Source organism: Clupea harengus, chromosome 10, assembly GCF_900700415.2.
Source record: "Clupea harengus chromosome 10, Ch_v2.0.2, whole genome shotgun sequence".
NCBI lineage: Eukaryota > Metazoa > Chordata > Actinopteri > Clupeiformes > Clupeidae > Clupea > Clupea harengus.
The window spans coordinates 4,671,586-4,697,232 of record NC_045161.1 but is presented as its reverse complement, the minus strand read 5'-3'; the positions used below and the strand labels follow the sequence as shown (position 1 = coordinate 4,697,232).

Here is a 25,647-nt window from a genome sequence, read left to right as displayed (position 1 = left end):
AAGAAAGAAAGAAAGAGAGAGAGAGAGAGAAACAAATGCATACAAAGTGAGGAGTGAGGATGTGCAGCATTGTTGGGGCTTTGCTATGACAACTGTCTCCCCTCTCGGGACACGGCAGAGCAGAGCAGACACAAGAGGACAAGCTGAGTCACTAATTACTGGTCAGTGTCCTTCAGGCACCATCTCCAGACACGGTTCTCTGTTCATGATCAGACAGACACATGATAAACGCTGGTCTTTACTGGGCACTGGTAGGCAGCGGGGACATAAACCCTGGCCATCACTGAGGAATCAGTCACTGCACGCCATCAGAGACGGGCATGTGGAAGTGATTAACTATGTTAGCAAATTAACTACAAGTCTCTCCTCAGGAAGATGCTTCTCTAAACATCAGCTAGTTGGTGTTTATATACAGAGCCGCCAATAGACATTTTATGACATCCGACTTGAGATGATAACGAGGGGGGGGGGGGGGGGGAACTACTCAGGATTAATGAGACTCAGCGTTCTATCCACCCACGACTATTCATGGTTCTACGGCAGTCTGCTCTTCAGTGATTCGTAGTAAGGTGGTTGCCCTGTGGGTTATAGCAGCAGCATTGATACCATTATCCTACCTGTAACCGCATCATCCTGATACAGGTTTGACTTCAGCAAGTCATAGACATCCTGTCGGGCAGTGCCAAGGGCAGCTAAGCCAAGGCCCAGGGCCCCACCATGGCGCACAATCTGTGAACAAAACAACAACAGATAAACCAATAGGTTAAAATGGAATCCTGTCTGAAGTTTCCAATAGATAAATTACTTTATTTATCCCCAAAGGGAAACTGCGACATTGAGGCAGCAAATTACATACATTACCACACACACAAACAGACACTGAGGTAGAAAAATGATGAGTATGTCGACAATTATGCTGGGCAGTTTGTGCAACATCCTTTTCTCGACAATCAACCCAAGGGGCTCCAGGAGTTCCCCGTACTCAAACTCATGTCCACCACTGTCATACCCCAAAACTGCAGTGTCATCCAAACATTTCTGATCTCACCAGCCATGACTTGCTGAAGCATGAAATAAACAAAACTCTCATTTTATCAGTTTTATTCCCAGGGAGCAAACATCCTAATCAAAATGTGCATCTGTACCGCAAGTGCAAATGCTCTTGTTACGACCGTACTGATCAGGCCTGGGGCTCCGCCCCTTTTGTGCTACGTCTGTGGCTTGTCTGTTTATCCTGCAGGGTGCTGAGTGCCTAGCAGGTAATGGGCTGGCCTATAAGAGGTTGGGGTTTGCCATGGATGGCCTCTCTCTGCTCTTGACTTCTGCGTTGCCGTCGTAGTCTGCGGATTGTTCCAGTGGTGAGAGCCTGGGGAAAGACGTCCGACTAACCAACTCCATACTGGATACTTCCTCCCTCCTCGTCGCGTTTTACACTATTGTTTGTTTACTTGATTACCCCTAGACACATTGCACGACACTTTCCTTTTAACACATTATACTGATTGTTTATACTTATGTAAATAAAACGTTTTATCTAATCGCTACGGTCAACCCATTTCATGTCAGGGCTGCCTTGAGCCAGGCTGTCGTGACACTGCTCAAGGAATAAATAGCCTAAATAGATTGTGTTTCTCTTGACCCAGAGCCAGTGCTTTAGTCAACATGCACAAGTCGCACAGACTGTGCTGATGACGAAATGTGTGTCAAGCGCACTGTGTGCGCAATGCCTTTTGCCTATACGACAATTCAACGTGACGTCACAACAACAGATAACTTACTTCCGGGTGGCTAACGTCGCCCCTGCCCATAGTAAACCTTAACAAACCAACAGGATTTTCCATGTAATTTAACCAGGCTACAAACACGTTTATTCATAATTGTGAATATGATAACAACACGTTTTATGAGTATGATCTTGTGAACTGAAAAAAGAGACGTTCCCGATGTCGTTGCTGTTGATATTTGTTAGCGAGTAACGGTCATATTGTAATGGTTTATTGTATCAAACTCGTAGTGACTGAGATCGCTACAATATCCAACTTAACGATGAACAATTTTCAGGACTGTTTGTAGCTTTCCAGCTATCTGTCTGGACACAAGAATGTTTCCATACAGATATTAATAAAGTACATATCTATCTATCTTATTGACAGTATTGAAAACTTTGTCATTGTATTGTAGATGAGCAGTTTTGAGGGTTTGTGCTCTCTTAGCAGATGTGGTTGGACTGGAGTTAGCTAACTCAGGTCCCAGGTGTTGTGATTGGGCAAAATCAGTGTGATCAGCAGGGTTTGGCCGACCTGCATTATAAAAAAAGATTAAGTAACCGTATCATAGCCAAGCCAGATCACGCCACTGTGTGTGGTTTGTTTATTTACAACAACGGGACTAGCATTCTCACGCTAGCAAGCTTGCACGATATGCTACCCAACGTTATGCTACCATTATGCTACCCAACAGCAACCCAACAAAAACGTTTTATAAATGACCTGTGAGAAAATGTCTTCCGCAAATCCGGTCCTGAGTGGTTGGTTGCCAGCCTGTCCACAGTTTGGTACCGTTAGATGCAACGAGACCGCCCGGTAAACGTACTAAGGCTGGATCTGTGCTAGCGTTATCCACCTGTCTTAGTCTCTGTATCCAGATTTTCTGTTGGGTCGATTTAGATTTTACCGTGGGAAAACGAAAAAAAAGCCTAAACCTAATTCTTTACATTCCTTGGTACATCTGGTATTACAACCCCAAACACAACACGTCTTCGGCATGACGTTAATCGATTCGTAAATTAACTACTATTGTACTGTCCTCGTTGAGGTGTGATAACTTCAACTAGACAGCGAGCTAAACTCTCTTATATTCATAAAGATGAAGAATGTCTTGTATTCTTGTTTGCAGATTTATTCTTCAAATTGTACTGAATCCACGACAATAAATTCAAGTGATCAAAGGGTGAAAGAGTAAACTAGAACACAAAAAGCTAAATGTTGCAATTAGCCAAGTCACCTAGTTCCATGAAGTAAAGAAAGCACATGTTAAGCTAACTGTTAACATTTCCTAATAGCTTCCACGTTTTAACATTGCCTTTTTTAGCATTATAACTACGTTTTTAAACAATGAAATGAACTTAGTTATAACAAGATACAGCGATGCCTCTGCTGGGGAATCAACCTGTAATAAGGAATCTCTCCGGTGTAATGACCGTCAGCCTGCCGTTTCTACATTATTCTGAACAATTTTACCCGCCTACTTCCTGCACGGCTCAAAATTACAACGTCAAAATCAAAGTCTGGATTAAACTGAAATTTTTACAAATTCGACAATTCAAATGAAATGCCTAGAGGCAGAACAACTATAAACTACTATGCTATGCTACTATACTAACAACTGTTGACAGGATGACAGTTAGCCACCCGGAAGTACCTTGGCAACCTTTGTTTACAAACATTCTGATTAGGTCTATAGCGGAGCTGCGTCATATATGCATAGTGGCTTTGTGACACTTACATCGTTGCTGGCGTTCTTGAGCTGACTGAGGAGATAGTCAATGATGTCCCCTCCGTGGTTAGCATGGATGAGACCCAGGGCATACAAGCCACCTCCTTCCTGATAGGCTGAGCCAGGCGAGGTGTCCTTGGGCAGGTATGTGGCCATCAACTGCAACGCTTCTTTTTCATGGCCCTGTGCAGGAATGGAGATGATGCAATTTAACATTTTCAAACACTCGCTCATCACTGCAATTAGGAAAACTTTGAAGAAAAGGTAAAAGTTTACCTTGTGGATAACACCAAGGCTGGCTGTGGCTGTGAATTTGGCCCAGTTGGTTGCTCTCGCGAGCCACTCCAAATTCTCTCTGTCCAAACAAACGAGAACTGTTAAATATCCGGTCTCTTTCTGCGCACAAAATGTAACCTTACTCTTGGTGATGTTACTTTCCTAAGCCCAAATTCAAAAAGGTCCATACCTTAAGAACTGGTCACTTGTGGTTCCCGTATGCATAAAGGAGTTGGCTATGACCGTTGCCGTGTGACAGACTGAATTTCGAACAGCATCCTGACGGCCACACAAAACAAACACAGAGCACAAGTCAGTCCAGGGGGCATCATAGTTCTATCCAGGGCATCAAACAATACTATGGCAGCATGTGCATTTACAGGGCAGGTTATGGCCTGAGTTTAATGTACCAGTCCAGGGAGATTGAATAAAACTAGGATACGTGAGAAGTCATTTAAATGATTGAAAAAAAGATCAAGCTTGCCAGAAATTCCTAGAGGAAAGAAAGAAATAACTGAATTTGTGAGGTAATGTTGAATAAATAATTGTGTATCCTGGAAGTCAAATTCTACTCTGTAAAGTCTTTACATTATCCAAACAGATGCATTGTCCACTCGTACTCCTATAGTGCCCAAGAGGTCAGGTCAAATTCAAACAAACCATTATGCAGCCTAGATTCAGAGTATCAAATATCACTGCAACTGAATTGGATTTAATACGGTTCTAGTCCTCCAAGTTTAAGGAGGTGATTCCTCTCAGGTGCCACTTTCAAGAGCACCCCTTTGGCGAAGAAAAAAAAAAAAAAGGAACAAAATCATCTGACCCATTCACAGGGGTGCAAACTCATCCGGGGTGAAAAAGGTGACTCACTCGCTCTTGCCTGTGTCCTTAGTGATTAGAGGTGGCCGCGGAGTAAACAAGTTTCATACTCAAGTAGAAGCACAAGTAAGCGATGTGATTGGGCCAGCTCAATGTCGGTAGAAAACCAACCAGTGGGCCGCTGCCTCTGCTTTAGGGGCCAGTAATGGGCCAATTTTGTTTCATTCCAAGTCATAAATTAAATCATATCTGCTCCAGGGTGCGTTGGACCACCAGGAAGGAAAATGCCCGGTGTGTCAGATTACCAGTCCACCTCTGGGTACAGGGAGAGGTGTTATGCCAACTCATAGACGACTTGGATGAGACTAGAACCCCCCCCCCCACACACACACACTTTTTTTGTAGTTCACATGGATGTCCTATTTTGAGGTAAAAATGGCACATTTTGTCGAAAGGTGGACAATTTTGCACCCCTGCATTCAACTTTCTTACCTTTGTGTTTTTCAGAATCATCAAGTCTGTGTTGTTGTTTCGGATGAGGAACTGGAGATGCAATTCGATAGCCATTTCTCCACTCAGTATCTTGATCATTTTGGAGTTCTGGTCTTTTGGCTCATCTTTCTGCTCAAAAATAAAAAAGCAATTTGTGACAACATCCAAAATGAAATTCTACATATTTCTCTTAAAGCAGCAGTAAGGGGTTTTGATCTAAAAACTGCAAACTAACTACCTAAAAAGGCACGCAAAAACCTTGCAAGCACCAACAGCAGCAGCGCTGATAAAAGCTTGCTAGTAAGCAATTGGTGTCTTTTGGCAATACATTTGGTAACATCTTGCTATGAAAGCTTTCCTTACATTTTTGCAGGGTTTCCGACCCGGCCCACGGAACAACAGAGTGCATAGCCTGGTTGGCTAGTGGGAACGAATGTTTATCTGTTTATCTGACCACATTCCATCAAAATGTATTTGAAGAGGATACCAAAACTACTTGCCTACAAAAACATCCTTTAAAAAGTGGTAGATTTCGGCAAACTGTTGCTTTTAACCTGACTTTTCATTGAGTAAACGTCTATTAAGTAAATACCTGTTCATGAATCCATCAGGCAACAGAAATGCTTTTCTTACCAAGTCAGCCTTTCCTGCCGGTGAGCTTCCAACTTTGTCATCAGTCTCCATGGCATCACTACAAAATTTGCAATAAACAAGCAAGATAAATACACTCCTCCAAGAAGCTGAACGGCTTGACCAAAAACATCCGAGTAAGTTTAATAATTTCTCTGCTTTTGCATGAGGTTAATGATAATCCTGGTTCAATATGGTGATGGTTCTAATCTATACATCTCAAATTCTCTTTAAAATGCTTGCATGTTTCCCCACATTGAGGTTCTCAGCTCCTCCAGTCTCACCTGTCTTTGTCTTGTGTGGGCACAGTGCCTGTGTTGGTGGAGCCGGGCACAGCTGGGATTGGCGTGCCGACGGTGCGTAGGTTCTGGATGACAGACGAGAGGAACTGTTGGCTGGCGCTCTCGTACAGGTCAAAGCAGATCTGGTAGGCCATGAGCAGATTGTCCTCCTTCACCAGCTTCTCCAGGATGTCACTCACTGCTTGTGGGTCATCCAGGAAAATCAGGCACTGGTTTAAAAAAAAAAAGAGAACACATTACACAAAGGTGGAAGGGATCAGGCATCGCACACATGTATAAAAACACAGTGGATCTAGGAAAGGAAAAATGTTGCACAATGCAAATAAAATATGTCTGGTCCAAAACAAAAAAGCAAACCCTCAAGCACACAGCTGAATGAACGCTGACAAACTAAATGGCCTTTTCCCTCATTGCTCTCAGTGAACCACTTGGAACCACCACACAAAATATTCTTTCTGTGGTTACCTGGCAGACATTGATAAAGTCAGGCTTCTCCAGGTTCATGTAGAGCTTCACAAGAACTCTAAGGACCTCATTCCGGAATTTCTTATTCTGCATCAGTGACATGCAGATCTTCAGACTGTAGGCCAGGAGCCCTCCAACATCAGTCTAAGCAAGACATGGGAGAAAGAAGATTAACATTCTGATCACAAAAAGCATTAAGGCACTAATGGCATCAAAATATTTTCAAAACACATCATATGCAGGTCTATGCAACCACCAACAGCATTCAAAGGGTTCCCTGACGGTCTCAGGTTTACCAACATTACAAGCAGGCAATAGTGAGAGAAAATTTCAGTTAGTTAACAATTTAAGAGACAAGATTAAGTAAAACGTTAATGTTCTCAACTACAGACCGATTCCAAGATGGTTTTCTCGAAAATGTCCAAGCGACGTGTCTCCAGAGCGATGCCAATGGCCTGCTTGTACTTGTGGTCATCCAGGCACCGCTGGAACATTTTATTTACGATTCCCTCCAGGCGGGGATCAATGGTCTTCTTCTCCTCATCCTCTGGCAGCTCAGCGTTCTCCACACGCAATTTGGTGTAGTGGTCAATGCATTTAGCTGAAGACAACATTTAAAAATAAAAAAAAAGTCAAGAATAATATGGAGCAGGTTTGGTCCAACAAAGTGGTTCAAGCAACACCTGTAATGCTCACCAATGATGGTCTCCACATATTCAGAGTCATCAGTTACATTGAAAAGGTCACCGGCACCAAGGGCGTAGTTCAGAGACTCTTCAAATGCTCCAAGATGGTAAAAAACTTTGGAGGCAACGAGAGCTGCAAACTCCCTACTCCGGAATGTCTCATCTTCATACAAAACCTCGCTGTACAGGAGAAAGATGCGTTACCAGAATTTGCCACAAAAAATAATGGTTAAATTGAAGAAAAACAAACAAGCAACAGAGATATCAATCAATCAGTCAGTCAGTCAACGCTTACATCTTATCAACCGATTCGGAGATCTCAGCCCAGAAATCGTTGACGATGGCATTCAGTTTGTGAAGAGCAAATTCCTGTGGACATAATTATATTATATAGATTTTTGCACGTTACTTCAACAAATAGTCTGCCACAGTTCATCTAACTGAAGATTGTGTAATGTTTAAGGCCGCACTTGTTTACCTTGAGCTTCGGCTCATCCTCATCCAGGAGGGATATGATTCCAGCTTTGAAGAAAAACATGACTCAAATTACTGATCTAAGCAGCTCTAAACAGTGACAACAGCCCTAATACACTCTTGACGTTCACCGGCTTGCAAAATTAAAGTAATAATTGCCTAGACGTGATTAAGGGTTCTGATCAAATATGCTAAAAATCAGGCGCGTAATCATTACGTTTATCAAGAGGTAAACTATGTAGCAAAGTTGCTACAATGACTTGCATAGAGCAACTTATAACTTCATCCTAGCACGTTAGTCTACTACAGTGCAAGTAGCTGACCTGTCTAACCGTAAAAAGCTAAAATGGACTTGTTATTTAACCTGTCAACTGATTCCCAGGTGGATAGGAAGCTAGCCGATCATAAAAACAACTTTAAAATGCCTGTAGCGTTAGCTATCTAACGTTACATAGCCAAAGCCCCAACAGATCATGCTCTAGCTAGGACCTAGCTAGTTGCTTTGGCACATGAGCAACGTTACAAGGCAAAATCCCTCCTTTCTTTAAACATTTGAACAACCATTGCATAACGTGTAATAATCATTTAGATCCTTTTTGACTAACCCGCACGCTGATGGTAGTAGTTGATAACAGTCAACTAACATTAACGTTAGCTACCGGTAGGAAGTCAGTTATCACTGGCTAGCTACCTTCGCTCTTTATGGCAAAAGATAGCTTTTGCTAATCTAGCTAACTATGCTAGCTAGCTACCAAGCAGACAGTTTGCTTGCCTGATGAAGTGATAACTACACGCGGGGGACGATTGACTGAATATTCACATTCGTTACAACCTGAAGAACTACTTTTACGAACTTCGCTACCACATAACAAATTCATGTATCATTTAAATGCTCCAGTTAGTTGTCTGTGCTAGCTATCAAAGCTAGCATAGCCAGTTTTGATGTCTGGCTATGTGACTCAGCTATATCAACTGCATTTCTGACCTAAAACTGATTTTTACTTACCGGCAGAGGTGATCATATTTGTGCTCCTTATTCACCTGCCAAATTTCCACTTACTAAACTGGATGTATCTGTCAACAACCAACGACTCTAAAATATATTTCAATTACAATACACCCCGTTTAACGAAAGATGGGGTTAGCGTTCGCTGCCAAACAGCAACTTGTCTCTCACAATGAGCTTTCTTTTTCCTAGGACCCTTTCCATCTCAGTTGTCTGGCCAAAACGTGCCTGACTAGAATAACGATGTTTATTTGAGTTTGACTTTCAGTTTAATTTAAAAATGTTCTATAGCTTCTAATTCCATAATGTTCCGGGAATAATTTGTATATAAAATTAAATATTATGTTTTAACCATGTGGCATAATTTTGACACCTTGATCTTCTATTCATGCTATAAGCTGCTCCCTTGTGGTCAACATTCCTTTCGGATAGTGAGAGCAAATCCACGTACATTACAATGTCCACTCGGATGGGTGTTGAACAATTGATAAATCTGCACACCAAATACCTCGTTAAATTCTTTATTTGCCAGTGACATTATGAGGTTCTGTCGAAGAGCCTTATGGCTCGAAATGTTGGAATAGATATTTTCTGAGGCCATTAAGGCAAAGTTCGTTTATGCGTTGATTTAGGTCAGAAGACGTTAGTAAGATCACAGGCCCTTCTCTTTTTGGGTAGCCTAACTTTGAGTTGATCCCAATGAGTCGTGGAATCTTTGTGCTCTTCAGCCAAGCATACTTTTATGGTTTGACAAAACACAAATTAACTCGGTAAAGACATCTCATCTGATATGGATTAAGTTTTTTTTTATTTTTGTGAGAGTAAGAAATGGTGCTATCCAAAATAAGAGCAGAATATTATCAAAAAGAAACAGCAATCAGTAATCAACATACAGTTTAACTAAAATTAGTGCAAAGTAAATGGAGCTTTAAAATCTCACACTGAAAGTTATTTCACATTAAGGCTTCTCCACCACACTTAACAAGATGTAGGCTACATGTATTATTTCACTAGTCTGAAGGCATCAACAGCACCACATTAAACAAATGAATGAAGTAACAAATTGTGATCAGTCAACTGAAACACAAATCTGAATTTTTTTACATTCACAATGATTCCAGTACCCATCCATTGAATTTGTGATGTTACAATTTATTCATGTTCAATCCATTCTGTATCATAAAGTGCCAAAATTGCCACTGAAATTATTGTTCCAAGTGAGATTAGATAGGCTACTACATATCAGATGGTTTCAAATCCCTGATGAGCCAATTCCATTGGCAAAATCTCCTTGATGTCCTCTTGCAGCAAGACTCGACTTTAGTGGGATACCTTCAACAGTTTCCATGGCACCTACAAGAAGAGAGAATAATCTGTATCACTGCAACACTGGCCATTTGCATGTTATCTCCATATATAACACGTGTGTGTTGCAGTGAGTCGTTTGTGCAATAAAAAAAAACTGACAGCAGTCAGCCTTGTTTGTTATATCCATGTTCACTGAATACATTTATAGCTTGTCCATGCTTACTACGAGAGGTGCTGCTATGTTGACCTCTGGATCGTCTTCGATGAGCCCACCAAGATGAGCATTTCAGTGACCAGAGACTGTTATTTGTTCTCCTCACATTATCTGAAACACCAATGGAAAATATGAGACAATTTCACCATACATAACCTACTTACTGGCTGAATGCATTCTATTGATATGGCCTCTACTAACACTGGGGGGGCTGTTAATGCATTGAAGACTTCCTCATCTCATGACAATCATTTGATCTTTCCATCACAGCTACCTCCTTTCATGACGTCTATGTAAAGATTCCACACATTCCAGAAAATAGTAGTTGCAGTTCTACAATTCAATTTACACTTACAATAGCCCATTCTTACTGGATAAACCTAATGTATTTATTCTAGAAGATTACTCAACCTGATGAAAGAGATGAGTGAACTGCGTGGCTGGCATGTTTCTTGATGGCCAACATTTTTTCCCCAGTGTTTGGAATGAAAAGACCAGCCCATATCGATTCACTGGAATGTTTTCGAAACACTGAGCGCAGTAAACGTTCCAAAACTTCAACTGATTTAAGTGACCCACTAGTCTCGTCTATGGAGTGCACCAAACCAATCACAGCAGGATATACTGGAGAGTGTTTCGTGCGGGCTCTCACATCCTTCATAATTTCCTTGATGCAGACATGGTTACAATTGCTGCTGATATATTCGTACTTGAAAATAAATATTATCATGGCAGAGTCAATTAATCTGTCAGCTCCGGTAGCATTTCTGCTTGACCTTATCGTCCTGTGAACGTCACCATTAAGACCAAGTCCATGTTCATCCATAGTTGGAGCAGTCTTGTCTTGTGTAGCAAGTACAATGTCTCTGATATCTGCCACGTCGTTCAAGGTACTTTCAGTCTGGTGTTCAGTGTTTGGTCGTATGTTGTCATTCAAAGTCATGCTTACAGAGTCAGGACTGTGTTTACAGTCGCTGCTGAACATCTCATCAATGAACGTTTGCAACGAATTGCGTTGATCGTCGTCGCTTTTACAAGCCTCTCCGACCACGTAAATCTTCTCCCTGCCACCTATACGGCGTACCATTTGCTGAAATTCATCTTCATGTTTTTCTTGCTCGTCACCTTGTGTAGCCCCCGGTGCGGCCATGACTAACCAATGATTTCTTTAAATAGCGCCGTAGATTACCATTGGCTATATATGTCCCCGTTTCATACCGAAATTAAATAATGCACTTTCGGGGACATTGTTCTTTCGACAATGCAGGCAAGGAGTTATCCGTAGAGCGTGCGTAAGATTTAGTAACTAAGCCCGCTAAGCTAAAGTCTGCCACTGATGTTGCAATGGACTGTGGGACTTGGAGGGTGGAAGTAAGGAACAGCCTCCAATTGGTCACTTTATCTAATAGGCGTATGACCATCGCATACAATTTAACCTTGGGCAAATAGTTAATTTTTAATAAATGCGTGGGAAACATGGAAGAAAGCCCTCACAATAGTTGATTTTTCAGTTTGGAATACAGGGATTTAAAGTTGAGGTCCTATGCTGATTATTGTGCAACTGAACAAACAGTTTTTTTCTTTCTTGGCTACAATAGTTATTCAAAATGTGGTTATTTAGCCTCAGATATTGAATTTTCACCATATCCCTGAACAGTGGTGCCCCCACCTCTAGGTTACGCTAAATGGCGTACTAGTGGGCGAGCCGGCAGTTTTGATTCGTGTATCAAAGGCAGTAGGCTTAGTGAAGCGGAGGCTAAATGTGATAACGCAAAAGTAGATGGAAATTGCGTCGAAGTTGTTAAAATACAAAAGAGAAAGTTCGTTCATAGTGGGTACAGCAACTGACACATCAATATTTAAAGAACTGCTCAAGCTAAAAAATCTGAAATTTGGTATATTTATACTTGGCCCCATTTCACTACATTTAATAAAGTACCAATTGGTTGTCTCACCAAAATGGCCGATTGAATACAAATTCATCTGTTGGCCAATCTTCATGAAACTTTATAGGCTCAATCACAATGAGCCTACATACTATGTACCAAGTATGAAAGAAATCGGCCACAAGGGGGCACTGTAATTAGCACATTTACGTTTCGGCTCATATCTCGGCAACCACATGGGAACAAAACAGCTTCTTTTTTCTGATTCCTTACAATTTCCCAAATTAAATGGGCCTATAACCACCAACTTCCACCCCCAAATTTCCCACAATTTAAATGAGATGAAAAGGATGGGAAAACATCCCATTCAATTGACACAGAAGGCATGGCCCTATATCTTATGATATAAAAGTCAAAATGTCATGACTTAATGCACAGAATGACACAGGGTCAGACTGGGCACTGAAATTCTTAGGACAAGGCACCGCACAACAACCTACCATAACATAACATAACACAGTATAACATAACATGACATACACTCTGTACAAGTACTCTGAACATAATTTACACGTATTAAACATATAATAACCTAAACATATAATGATGACATGTAATAACCTTACTAAATATACAAGATACATATACAATACAGTATGCTAAACCTATAATAACCTATACATATAATACTAACATATATACATATAACATATAATACACATCTAAAAAACTATGCTAACCTATGAAACCTATACTAACCTACAGACAAATCCAGTGTGGGAGTTACAGGTAGTGCAAACAGTAAGTTGGAAGTGACAGTATATGTAAGTGTAGTGCGAACAATAATTTGAAAGTGACAGTGTATGTAAAGTGACGAGTGCGAAAGTGGCGATAGTGTATCAATGTCCATTTAGCAGCCTGATGGCCCTCGGGAAGAAACTGTTCTCCAGTCTGCGGGTACGAGACCGGATGCTACAGTACGGCCTGCCAGAAGGCAGCGGGGTAGAAAGTCTGAAGGCTGGATGGTAGCAGTCTTTTAGGATCCTGACAGCTTTCCTGAGGCATTGTGTGTGGTAGGTGTCCTGCAGGGCTGGGAGCTCCCTGCCGATGATGAACTCCGCAGACCTGACCACACTACGTAGGACCTTGCGGTCCTTGGCTGTACAGCTCCCATACCACACTGTGATGCAACCAGTCAGGATGCTCTCTATTGTACATCTGTAGAAGTTGGTGAGGATGACTGAGTCCATGCCAAACTTCTTCAGTCTCCTCAGGAAGAAGAGGCGCTTCCGGGCCGCTTTGACCACCTTGTCTGTGTGAGCAGACCAGGTGAGGTCATTGCTGATGTTCACCCTGAGGAACCTGAAGCAGCTGACCTTTTCCACTGTGGAACCGTTGATGTACAGGGGTGCGTGCTCCTCCACCTGCCGTCTCCTATAGTCCACAATCATCTCCTTTGTCTTGCTGATGTTGAGAGAGAGGTTATTATCCTGACATCATGTAGTCAGGGTATCAACCTCCTCTCTGTAGGCTGACTCGTCATTGTCAGTGATGAGGCCCACAATGGTTGTGTCGTCAGCAAACTTAACAATGAGGTTGGAACTGTGCGTAGCTGCACAGTCATGTGTGAACAAGGAGAACAGGAGGGGGCTGAGCACACAGCCCTGGGGGGTGCCTGTGTTGGTGATTACTGTGGATGAGGTCACCGATTCTCACCACCTGTGGCCACACCAATGAGGGCTTTCCAGAAAGGTAGAGATGTGCAGATTACAGTACTGTCAGCACCTCCAACATGGCTCTTATGGTTGTCAAATTATGGGTAGTTTGACCCAGAGTGCAGAGATGAATTGTTTTGGATTGGGCAGGGGAGGGAAAAGCCATGTCCTTTATTAATGGAAATTTATTTTGATCCGAAAAAAAGACAAGCTCGCTGGGAACCATGAACCAAATCCGACTTTGTAAATAGGGTTCATTCAGATTGTGTGGTCAACATGACTACATTTTTAAACATTTCTTGCTGTGATTCTGCTTGAACTAATCATCTGTGATGATTGATATATTTTAATAACTGTGCTCAACACAATTGCATGGTCATGCTTCCAAAAGCCCCTCTAAATTAATCTGAAATGATGTTAACCTATACACAAAATATCCAGTGAATAAAAACGAATGTTATATAAGAGAAAGCCTAAATAGTATATGTAATATAAAATGCATATTTCATCATAACATGTTATTAAAGTCATTTGAATTCACTTTTAACATAACCTACATACAGTATATGATTTCAGACTTCAACTTCAAAGTTGTCATGTGTCATATTTTTCTATAAACTGCATAAACTGCATTTTATTTAATGTTTACCACACCAGGTTATTAACCGCAGTTTATTCAACATTACATCTTCCTGTCATGTAACTCTAAACGCCATGTAGTTGTGGTGCAAGCACTACTAGCCTTTTAAAAGTTGTATGAATTAGGGATGGGCATTTCAAGCAAAGATGCTACACCCTCTCCTTGCACACACACACAGGCTACCTCATAACCACTCACAGTGAAAACCATGTGTTTATTAAGTGTTTGTTTAGTGTCGTGTGGAAAATGGACGCTAAATGTTTCAGTCAAATCATTAATAGATCCCCTGGCAACCACTGAATTAATGTGTTCTAGAAGGGCAAGGGAGAGAGGGGACTTCACCTCCTTCATTCACTGCATTGGTATTAGAGTAAGCCCTTGCTCCATTGATGTCCTATCATTTCTCTCAGTATTGTTTAATGTCTATGTGAAGCCATTTAACATAATCTGCAAGTGGTTGTGATCACTCTGGTCCCAAGACTGCCTTTTATTGGTGAGCCGATTTTGAGAAATTAAACTGCTTCAGGCTAGGCAGCAAATGGTGTTACCTGGTTGCTATGGTTGCTATGGTGGTTTTGTATTGTATTGTTATCGTATTGTCTATACGTATTGTCTGTACTTATTGTCACTATGTGAGCTGCAAGATACCTGAATTTCCCCACGGGATTAATAAAGTATATATCTATCTATCTATCATCTATCTATGGTTGCCTAGTTGCGATGCTAGCTAAGGAAAGGTTTAAATGACCATGAACTGTTTAAATGGCAGGGTTCCTTTTGCATTCAATTGTAGCTAGTGTTGTAGCGGATGTTATAGTCGCCTCAAAATAATAATAATTAGGTCGAAACCCTCAAGGTGTTCTTATTCATATTCACTTCATATTAAAGTTCATATTCACTTCATATTAAAATTAGGTAATATTATACAGACTAGCAACTCATATTCACTTCATACTAAAATGAGATCATATTATACACACTAGCAACTAACTGTTAAGCTAGGTTAACTGTTATAGCTAGGTAAAATGGCGTGAGGCGTTTTGGGACGTTTTGTTTGAAGATGAACAAAACAGTTTTCAGTTTCAAGTAATGACTGGGTTGTTACTTTCGGTGCTGCTTTAGTATTGCCTATTGTGTTAAAATTGTGTTCAAATAAGGCCCAGTTTATAAGTATGCTCATTCTAGTCGGAATAAACTTCATAATTCTCAAAATTCTGACCCTTTGCTTTTTTATTAACAGCATTTACTTGTACTTTTACTTTCAATACTTAAGTACATTTATTTTCAGAAAATTACTTTTGATACTTAAGTACAGTAAAGATCAGATACTTTAAGACTTTTACTCAAGTAGTATTCTAAAAGGTTACTTTTACTTTTACTTGAGTAATTTTCCAGAAAGGTACCTTTACTCAAGTATGGCTTTTGGGTACTTTATACACCACTGGTATTCCCATGTATAGACCGCACCCGAGTATTAACCACACGGCTACATACATTTTACAAAATCAATGTAGAAACCACGGCTAACAGTTGGGAATATATATGATTTCAAACTGCAACATCAAAGCAGCATTAGTAATGATGACATAAAACAGGGACTTCGTGGTCAATACATTTAATCCTGTGTCTATTTCACACCAAAACTTGAAGTGGCAGTTTGCATGGTACTTCAGTAATGTAGTAATTAATATGCCTTGGGTAACATTCAGCCCTCTGCTCCACCTTGCCTTCACACTTCCTCACTAAGCCGCCTGTCAAGGTTGGGAAGGTTACTTTTGAAATGTAATAAGTTATAGTTCACTAGTTACCCTGTTAAAATGCAATAAGTCATTAACTATTTTAATACCAACACCAACATTCTGATTAGTATTTTAATAACACATTTTATGTAATAGATTACAGTTGTATTTACTTTGTAATTTAATTATGAAACTCCATTACATGTAACTAGTTACTCCTCAACACTGTAAAAGAAAGATGTGTTGCAGAAAAGATGCTATGCTGTAGTTTGTACGTCATGGAACTTGTTCCACCCGTTTCACTTTAATCCTCACAGTGGTGTTCGCCTGTGCTTGAAGGTACTTCTCAAACTGAAACAAAAACAGAGAAATGTATTACTATTACTATCCAAATGAACATTTTCCTCTCAATAATAACTTAACCTACACTATAAAGATAATCATAAATGGATCAAGGTCTCATACCACATTACACCAATGGCATATACCAAAGAGAATTATACATCAAAATGTTGTTAGTGTGTCAATGGTCATTCATTTCCAGGTATTTTACAAAACTCAAAAGTAATTTTAATTTATTATCTATTATATTTAGAAAATAGAATAGAAGTTGAATACTGAAGTTATCACCTTTTCAATTAGTATCACAGCTGTGTCATTATTAACTTGAACTGTAGTTGTCAACTTGAGACTTCCATAGAGCAATGTAGTTAAATCTGTTGAAAGCAGAAACAAAATACAAAACTTAATACTTTTCTTCTTCAGAACTTTATCAAATGATGAGCTGTATAGTAATTGTTTGCATATGCAGTCATACTCAGAAGGGGTGGATTTGGGTCAGCAGTGGATGGGCCTCTTGGTGTAGATTGCTCTGATGTGGTTTGATCAAATGAAGTTCCGCTGGTGGTGGGGTTGGTTGATGTACTATGATGTGGTGTACTTGTACTTGTAGGAGGAAAAATATCAAAGAAACCTGAGGTTATAGTTTTTGTTGTGGTTGTCTCAGGTGTGGTTGACATAGTTGTCTCAGGTGTACTTGTAGGAGGGCTGGTTGGTTTCATAGCTGTTGGGACATGAGTGATCATTTCAGGAAAAATCTCTGAGGTTATAGTTTTTGATGTGGTTGTCTCAGGTGTGGTTGACATAGTTGTCTCAGGTGTACTGGTAAAAGGGCTGGTTGGTTTCATAGCTGTACTTGAGGTTGGGTCATGAGTTGATGTACTTGTTTCAAGGATACTTGAGGTTGTAGAAGGTTTAGTTGTGCTTGTTGGAAGATAGGTTGATGTGGTTCTTTCAATTGCAATCCCAGTTGTTGGAGAATTTGTTGTTGTAACTGTTTTAGGCATGCTGGTTGATGCAGCTGATGCTGGAAGGGTGACTGGTGTAGTCGTTTTTGATGTGGTTGTTGAAGGTGAACTTGCAATTGTTGGAGAACGTGTCGATTGCTCAGAAGTACTTTCAATTATTGAAGGGGAGGTTGTTGTAAGTTCGGATGTATATTCTGAGAAGGGGACTGGTGAAGTCGTTTTTGATGTGGTTGTTGAAGGCGAACTTGCAATTGTTGGAGAATGTGTCGATTGCTCAGAAGTACTTTCAATTATTGAAGGGGAGGTTGTTGTAAGTTCGGATGTATATTCTGAAGAGGGGACTGGTGAAGTCGTTTTTGATGTGGTTGTTGAAGGCGAACTTGCAATTGTTGGAGAATGTGTCGATTGCTCAGAAGTACTTTCAATTATTGAAGCGGAGGTTGTTGTAAGTTCGGATGTATATTCTGAAGAGGGGACTGGTGTAGTCGTTTTTGATGTGGTTGTTGAAGGCAAACTTGCAATTGTTGGAGAACGTGTCGATTGCTCAGAAGTACTTTCAATTATTGAAGGGGAGGTTGTTGTAAGTTCGGATGTATATTCTGAAGAGGGGACTGGTGTAGTCGTTTTTGATGTGGTTGTTGAAGGCAAACTTCCAATTGTTGGAGAACGTGTCAATTGCTCAGAAGTACTTTCAATTATTGAAGGGGAGGTTGTTGTAAGTTCAGATGTATATTCTGAAGAGGGGACTGGTGAAGTCGTTTTTGATGTGGTTGTTGAAGGTGAACTTGCAATTGTTGGAGAATGTGTCGATTGTTCAGAAGTACTTACAATTATTGAAGAGGAGGTTGTTGTAAATTCGGATGTATATTCTGAAGAGGGGACTGGTGTAGTCGTTTTTGATGTGGTTGTTAAAGGCAAACTTGCGATTGTTGGAGAACGTGTCGATTGCTCAGAAGTACTTTCAATTATTGAAGGGGAGGTTGTTGTAAGTTCGGATGTATATTCTGAAGAGGGGACTGGTGTAGTCGTTTTTGATGTGGTTGTTAAAGGCGAACTTGCAATTGTTGGAGAACGTGTCGATTGCTCAGAAGTACTTTCAATTATTGAAGGGGAGGTTGTTGTAAGTTCGGATGTATATTCTGAAGAGGGGACTGGTGAAGTCGTTTTTGATGTGGTTGTTGAAGGCGAACTTGCAATTGTTGGAGAATGTGTCGATTGCTCAGAAGTACTTTCAATTATTGAAGGGGAGGTTGTTGTAAGTTCGGATGTATATTCTGAAGAGGGGACTGGTGTAGTCGTTTTTGATGTGGTTGTTGAAGGCAAACTTGCAATTGTTGGAGAATGTGTCGATTGCTCAGAAGTACTTTCAATTATTGAAGGGGAGGTTGTTGTAAGTTCGGATGTATATTCTGAAGAGGGGACTGGTGTAGTCGTTTTTGATGTGGTTGTTGAAGGCAAACTTGCAATTGTTGGAGAACGTGTCGATTGCTCAGAAGTACTTTCAATTATTGAATGGGAGGTTGTTGTAAGTTCGGATGTATATTCTGAAGAGGTGACTGGTGTAGTCGTTTTTGATGTGGTTGTTGAAGGCGTGGTTGACGTAGTTAACTCAGGTGAAATTGCAGTTGATAGAGAACGTGTCGATTGTTCAGAAGTACTTACAATTGTTGAAGGGGAGGTTGGTGTACCTTCAGATGTATATGCTGAAGACGTGACTTGTGTAGTTATTTTTGTTGTTGTTGTTGAAGGTGTGGTTGACGTTGTTAAAGGTTTGGTTGACGTTGGAGGAGTGCTAGATATAGTACTTCCTGATGTTATCTGTGCGGATACTGTGGACAAAAAGTAGTTTGTGAGATAAAGATGTAAAAATTCTGATGCAGTGTTTATGACAGAGCTCCTTAATTTTTAACAAATATCAACTATACTCTTTTAATTCACACATAAGTACACAAAGAGGTTTGGTAAACCAAACAGGGATAACAGTGTTCACCTATATATATGCAGACAAGCAATGAAAATACAAATTCCCAGCCAAAAGCTCCATCTTTAATTTGTATACTCTAGCAATATGAAATGTATATCATTTGCCTAGTGGATTTTGAGGTTCATTTATCAAAATATTCATGACACATATTTGAAGAAAAATCGAAAATCTTCAAACAATAAATGAGAAATCAGCTAGAAAAACAAGAAGATGCTAAAATATCTGCAACTCAGTGTTTCAAAGGAAGACAGCTTAACAATTTGATAATAGTACTAATAGTGCTGAACTGACCTCTTGGTTATTATTATGATTCCACATTGGGATGGTTGATGAACTCACCTTTTTATTTCTATTTCTATTTTTATATTTATATGCTCTCTGTCTCCAAACTCACTCACACTTGTCCTGTCCTGGTCTAGGTAAAAGTGGACAGCTACATTATCTCATAGTGCAAACTGGTGTAAATACAACCAAGAGGTAATGAATTACTGTCTGATTGCTAAAACCACTTCGGTTGTTCAGGAAGCATTGTAACCCTAGAGTATCATTTTATGACTGGCATTCGGTCATGTTTGTTGTGGGGAAGTGTCTCGGTAATGCTCAAGGTGTATGTTGAGGTGTATCTCTTGTTGTCTCTGGTATTGACACGTGCCCTAACCTATTGTGAGTATTGAGGGGGGTGCCCACTTGACAACCCCAATGAAATGCTCACAAAGGCATCTTTGTTGTTGCTGTTGTTATTACACATTGTTAAGTATTTGTATGATGGTTGCAGTGTTGTGTTATGATACTTTGGCTAGGCTGTTGACTATGAGTACTTGCATGTGGCAGAGAGATCTTTGGCCACTGTGGGATGTCCCCAACCAAAAGCACCAGGAATTTAACATATTTTTCTGTGTATAACTAAAATAACATTTGAACCCTAAAGCCGCATGTCATCTTCATTCCTGTGAGTGAAATTACACCACTAACCTGTGGATTGACTATTCAACAGTAGTCATTCTGACTTATTGTGTTTAGCCACTGAGTGCTCCTGATTAGGAGGAGGATTATCAGGAAAAACTCTAATGCTATTATTTATGAGTAACCATGTAATGTAATGCCATAGATGACTGTTTTGAACGTGAATTTATCAAGGAGATGACTCAGTGTAGTTAATATTAATTCTTAGAATTCACAGCTTACATCACAGAGAAGGTCAAGCAGTTTGGTATTTAGGTGTTCTTATCGATGAAAGTGGAGACTCTTATGTAATGCTGGCTTAAATCCATCAAATACTTTGTCTGCCAGTTCTCAGCGTGGCAGCAGAAATCTGTAGCTAGTTTTTTTTCAATTACGTCGGATTTTCAAAATGACTAGACATTGTCTGTGCGGATGCTGTGAACAAAAAGTAGTTTGTGAGATAAAGATGTGAAACTCTGATGCAGTGGGCATGACCTTTACACAAATATCAACTAATACTCTTTTAATTCACACATAAGTACACAAAGAGGTTTGGTAAACCAAACAGGTACATAACAGTGTTCACCTATATTTATGCACACCAGACAAGCAATGAAGTTACAAATTCCAAGCCAAAAGCTCCGTCTTCAAATTTTATACTCCAGCAATATGAATAGTGTATTATTTACCAACTGAATTTTTAGGTTTTCTTCAGACATTCAATCTCCAGCTCAACCCCTGGGCCGACTGGGCTATTCAGACTATTTAAGATGTCATGTCTATTTATAGGTCCGTTTGAAAATGTAATGGCCTGTTTCACTGTTTCACTGCAAATCACATTTCCCCCCCGCGTACCCCCTACCTCCCTTTGCGTACCCCTGGGGCTACGCGTACCCCAGTTTGGTAAACACTGCCATAGATGACTGTTTTGAACTTGAATTTGTCAAGGAGACGACTCCATGTAGTTACTATTCATTCTTAAGGGAAGTTTATGGTCGGCTTTTACGCAGGCACGCAAGACACGCAAGAGCCCCTTGCGTAGTTACGTACCCCCTCTTGCGTGCTTGCATGCGTCTCCCAATTTTTGCAACTATCCGACAAAGCTTTGATTGGTACTATAAACCCATCTTTACCTTGTGGGCATGCTAACATTAGAAAGCTGGCTCAGACACCTCGCAAATCTCCTCAGACTTATTTTTCAGTTACAAAAACAGTTTTTTTTTTACATTGCACAGTGTCTATTTCTCGGTAACTTTGAAAAAATCTAAGGAGAAAAAAGTCAAACAAACAACTTTTAAATTGCTGTTTACCTTGTGGGTAGTAGCATGCTAACATTAGATAGCTGGCTCAGACACCTCGCAAATCCCCTCAGATGTAATTTACTACACTCACAACCGTGGGAGAACCATACATGAAAACGAGTCCCTCGATGCAACTACGTGACCATGACCATTTACTCATAGGTTTGGCCTTTCCTCGTGAGAGTATGACATCTTCTTGAATCACTCAAATTCAAGCCAAGTTCACTCTGATCTTACAACAATGATTTATTTCCAAGTCAGGAAGTCTTGGAAAGGTATTGTATAAAATGGCATATGGTATAAATGGTATAGTGGTATAAAATATATGGTATAAAAATTACTATCAATCAACAACTACTAGATAATTGTGTCTACCCTTTGCATGAATTGCTATTTTATGATGTAACTAGATGGTCTGGTCTAAGCTGGCTCATTTTAGAATGTGTTAGCAAGGGATTGAGATACAAGATACAATTTTTCAGATACCTCTTCAAGATTCACTTGAGATAACACACACATGCTTTTTGCTCAGGTATAGAAAAATATGAACTAGCTTAAGGAAAAAAATTACAAGCAAATGAAAATGTAGATGTCTTATCTGCTTGATTAGCTGACACTATGTCGACCATATACAGACACAGACACAATTAATTCCTTAACAATGTTGGAATACTGCTCAATAATGACAGATCTATTAAATGTAAAACAGTGCAACTTCTAAAACATAAAAAGTTCAAAATCACTTACAGAATGAAGCACTTGATGCGAACAAATAGACCAGAAACATCAGATGAGTCATTCTGCTGCTGATGTTCACACACCGTATCAGTCTGAATGATGTCTAAAATATAAAGTCTGCTGATGTTTATACGTGCTTCTCAGTTCTCGAAACACTCATTACCTGCCTTAGTAAGGAGGTGTTACGATGTTGGTGAATTGTAGGTTTCTGTTCTGTTCTGTAGAACCTGCAACAGAATGCTACAGAGCAGGTTCTACTACAGATCTCTGTCTGTCCAGATTTTCCAGTTAAGCGATTCATTCACCATAGGCCTAATCAGAATCAGGTTTCATCAGAATCAGGTTTTATTGGCCAAGTAAGTTTGCACAAACAAGGAACTTGACTTGGTAAAGTGGCTCTCAGTGTGCTTACACAGAATATATACATCACTACACAATACAACACAAACAGTGCAACGGTCTAAGAAGTCTAAGAAAGTATATACAAGGAGGAATGGCTATATACAGAAGCTGTGAATTGTAACACAACAACAGTGCAAAGAAGAAGTGGAGAGTGCAAGAAGTGGAGAGTGCAAGACGTGCAGTGATAAATATTAGACGATATGAGTATGACGGTTATACAGTAAGGGTGGGATGTGTATTGTATTTGAGGATAATATAAATAAATAAGATTGCGGGAATAATTGTAGAGTGGTTATTATATTGATCTGTTGGCAGGTAGGCTTATACCTTCTGCCTACCTGCACAGCGGAATAATAATATAAAGGAATGAACGGACGTTCAGACGTTTGTCTCTTCAGCCATCAACCTCGTGGCATTGTTTATTGCAGAACTCACAACATGCTGCTCTCCGTGAGAGTCAGGTAACAGAGAGAGAGAGGGTGAACATCCGGTAGTGGTAGGTATAAGGTATAAGGTAGTGGTGTCATCAGTCACACGTGACTCCATGCCATATGAGGCGCAATAGCGCCTCCTCCTGATCAAATATAATTACATGCATTCATACACTTATCCACTCTCAACACTCCCACTTATGAATGACGTGTATACTGTACAACTTTTACATAATCAAATAAACAAAACAAAACAAAAAAAACATGGCGTAGTCAAATGTCAACATTTTACACACCAAACATGACTCCTGCAAATTTCCTCAGCTTAAGTCTGGAGGCGGGCTTTGTCATAACATCCGCGACCATGTCATCTGTGGGACAGTAAACGAGTGACATCTTATCTTCCCTTACGGTAGACCTAATGAAGTGATATTTAATGTCCACATGCTTACATCTTTGTCTACACACAGGGTTCCTAACCGGCGCAATTGTCCCCTGGTTATCGTCATAAACAACAGTTTTCTTATACACATGGGTAGTTGCTCCAAATAAATACACTCCTGTATTGTTAGAGCTTGAGCCATGTACTCGGCTTTGCATGTGGATAATGCTACTGTGGGTTGCTTCTTGGCTTTCCAAGAGACTAAGGAGCTGTCTTTACCCATACTCACACAATACCCCGTGGTACTGCGTCTGTCACTAGCGTCCGCAGCCCAGTCTGCGTCACTATATGCCTGTAGGCCTAGACTCTCTCTGCTCTTTCTGAAAAAGACCTGTTTGTCTGCAGTACCCCTGATATAACGCGAAACATGTTTCACCGTAACCCAAAGTTCATCTGTAGGGTCAGCAAAATGCTGTGATAACTTGCTCACCACGAAACATAGGTCAGGACGTGTACAGGTTGTCAAGTAAATGAGACTGCCGACAGCCTCCCTGTACTTCTTCACATCAGGCATTTTAGGCGCATCTTCAGAGTAGTCTAACTTTGGGTCACACGTGGTGTTTCTCTAATTCTACACTCCTGCATGTCGAAACGTTCCAGTATCTTTTCAACATACCTCTTTTGTGACACTTTTACACAGCCATCAGACTGGCTGAAGTCCATGCCCAGAAAATACTTCAACCTACCTGGGTCCTTCATCTTAAATCTGGTAGAAAACACATGTTTTTCACTTTTTCTAGAGACTCTCGTTGTTGCTGGCTGCAATGATAAGATCATCCACCCAGATAACTACTATTACCTTCCCTGCTTCTTTAGACTCTTTTGTGTAGACGCAGTGGTCTGTTGGGTTCTGAGTGAAGTTGTCATCTACTAGACATGTGTGGAGCATCTCATTCCAATTACGCCCCAACTGCTTCAGGCCGTAAATTGACTTCTCTAGTTTACACACTAGCTTCTCTCCCTCTTTTTCGTAACCATCAGGTTGTTCCATGTAGATATCACGATCAATGGGGGCGTGCAGATAGGCTGTTTTCACATCCATTTGATGCTAAATCAAATCGTCTTGGGCTGCCTTCTGCATCACTACACGCATACTTGTAAGATTGGCTGTTGGTGAGAATGTCTCGCCATAATCTATCCCTGCTCTCTGACTGTATCCTTTCGCTACAAACCTAGCTTTGTACTGGTCGTGTCCGTCAATGTCACCCTTGATCGAGTATACCCACCTTCCTCCCACTGTCTTCCTGGCCTCTGGTAACTTAGTCAGGGTAAAGGTCTGGTTGTCCTCTAGGGACCTCATCTCCTCGTCCATCGCTTTCTTCCACTTTCCTGAGTCAGTTGATGTCATGGCCTCTTTAAAGGTCAGAGGTACACCACAAACTGCTCGGTAGCAATAATCTACACTAGTGAGTGTACTGTCATCATCAGTATCTTCCACAGTATAATCTCTCAGATAACCCGGGGGTTTATGCTCTCTGGTGGGATATCTCCCACTGTCTGAGGCATGTGACGTCAACCTAGGGTGCTTCTCGCCATCATCCTCTGGTGCTGACTGTGGACCGTCAGTCTGTACATCTGTGCTCAGTACATCTGTGCTCAGTACACTAGGCTGTGGAGTCTCCATGCTCTTGTCACAATCTACTTTGGGGTCCAGTCCTAGCTCCTGTGTCTGAGTCTCGTTTTCACAGGTTGTCTTGGTGACAAACTTTACCAGTCTGTGCTTCTGCACTTTTCCTTTACCGGGGTAGTAAACTAGATAGGCGGGACTGCCCTTGTCATGCCCTACAAAGAGTCCTCTCTCCCACCTAGAATCTAGTTTTCCTCTGTCTTGCTGCTAGGCATAGCACACTGACCCGAATTTATGCATCCTGGCTAGATTGCACCTTTTACCTGTCAGTGCTGTGTATAGGGTAGTGCCTGTGTGTTTGTTAAAGCACCGGTTCCTGGTATAGG

General features: G+C 40.7%; 3 protein-coding genes across 4 annotated transcripts in view; all 3 read right to left on the bottom strand.

Annotated features, from left to right (window-relative positions):
- psmd1 (proteasome 26S subunit, non-ATPase 1) overlaps window positions 1-8,832 on the bottom strand; it is a 49,313-nt gene extending 40,481 nt beyond the window's left edge. The window contains exons 1-14 of one of the 2 annotated variants that reach the window (XM_031575070.2): window positions 8,646-8,832; window positions 7,644-7,687; window positions 7,461-7,534; window positions 7,176-7,345; window positions 6,872-7,080; window positions 6,480-6,623; window positions 5,997-6,223; window positions 5,716-5,773; window positions 5,446-5,502; window positions 5,083-5,211; window positions 3,962-4,050; window positions 3,772-3,850; window positions 3,505-3,678; window positions 618-729 (exon numbers count right to left, since the gene is read on the bottom strand). In XM_031575070.2, coding sequence (XP_031430930.1) covers window positions 618-729; window positions 3,505-3,678; window positions 3,772-3,850; window positions 3,962-4,050; window positions 5,083-5,211; window positions 5,446-5,502; window positions 5,716-5,773; window positions 5,997-6,223; window positions 6,480-6,623; window positions 6,872-7,080; window positions 7,176-7,345; window positions 7,461-7,534; window positions 7,644-7,687; window positions 8,646-8,661 — 1,582 coding nt within the window. In that variant the 5' untranslated portion in view covers window positions 8,662-8,832. The remainder of the gene's footprint in view (window positions 1-617; window positions 730-3,504; window positions 3,679-3,771; window positions 3,851-3,961; window positions 4,051-5,082; window positions 5,212-5,445; window positions 5,503-5,715; window positions 5,774-5,996; window positions 6,224-6,479; window positions 6,624-6,871; window positions 7,081-7,175; window positions 7,346-7,460; window positions 7,535-7,643; window positions 7,688-8,645) is intronic. The other variant, XM_031575071.2, reaches the window with a different exon arrangement.
- Window positions 8,833-9,431: 599 nt separating this feature from the next.
- Window positions 9,432-11,523, bottom strand: LOC105913211. The gene is made up of 3 exons (XM_012842253.3): window positions 10,579-11,523; window positions 10,177-10,278; window positions 9,432-9,998 (listed from the first exon to the last, which is right to left on the bottom strand). The coding sequence occupies exons 1-3, from the start codon at window positions 11,315-11,317 to the stop codon at window positions 9,898-9,900; spliced, it is 942 nt and encodes a 313-aa protein (XP_012697707.2). The 5' UTR covers window positions 11,318-11,523; the 3' UTR covers window positions 9,432-9,897.
- A 5,962-nt stretch (window positions 11,524-17,485) lies between these two features.
- Window positions 17,486-22,484, bottom strand: LOC122133227 (cell wall protein DAN4-like). The gene is made up of 3 exons (XM_042708950.1): window positions 22,429-22,484; window positions 17,874-19,283; window positions 17,486-17,592 (listed from the first exon to the last, which is right to left on the bottom strand). Exons 1-3 carry the CDS (start codon window positions 22,478-22,480, stop codon window positions 17,486-17,488), a joined length of 1,569 nt encoding a protein of 522 aa, XP_042564884.1. The 5' UTR covers window positions 22,481-22,484.
- Window positions 22,485-25,647: the final 3,163 nt, after the last annotated feature.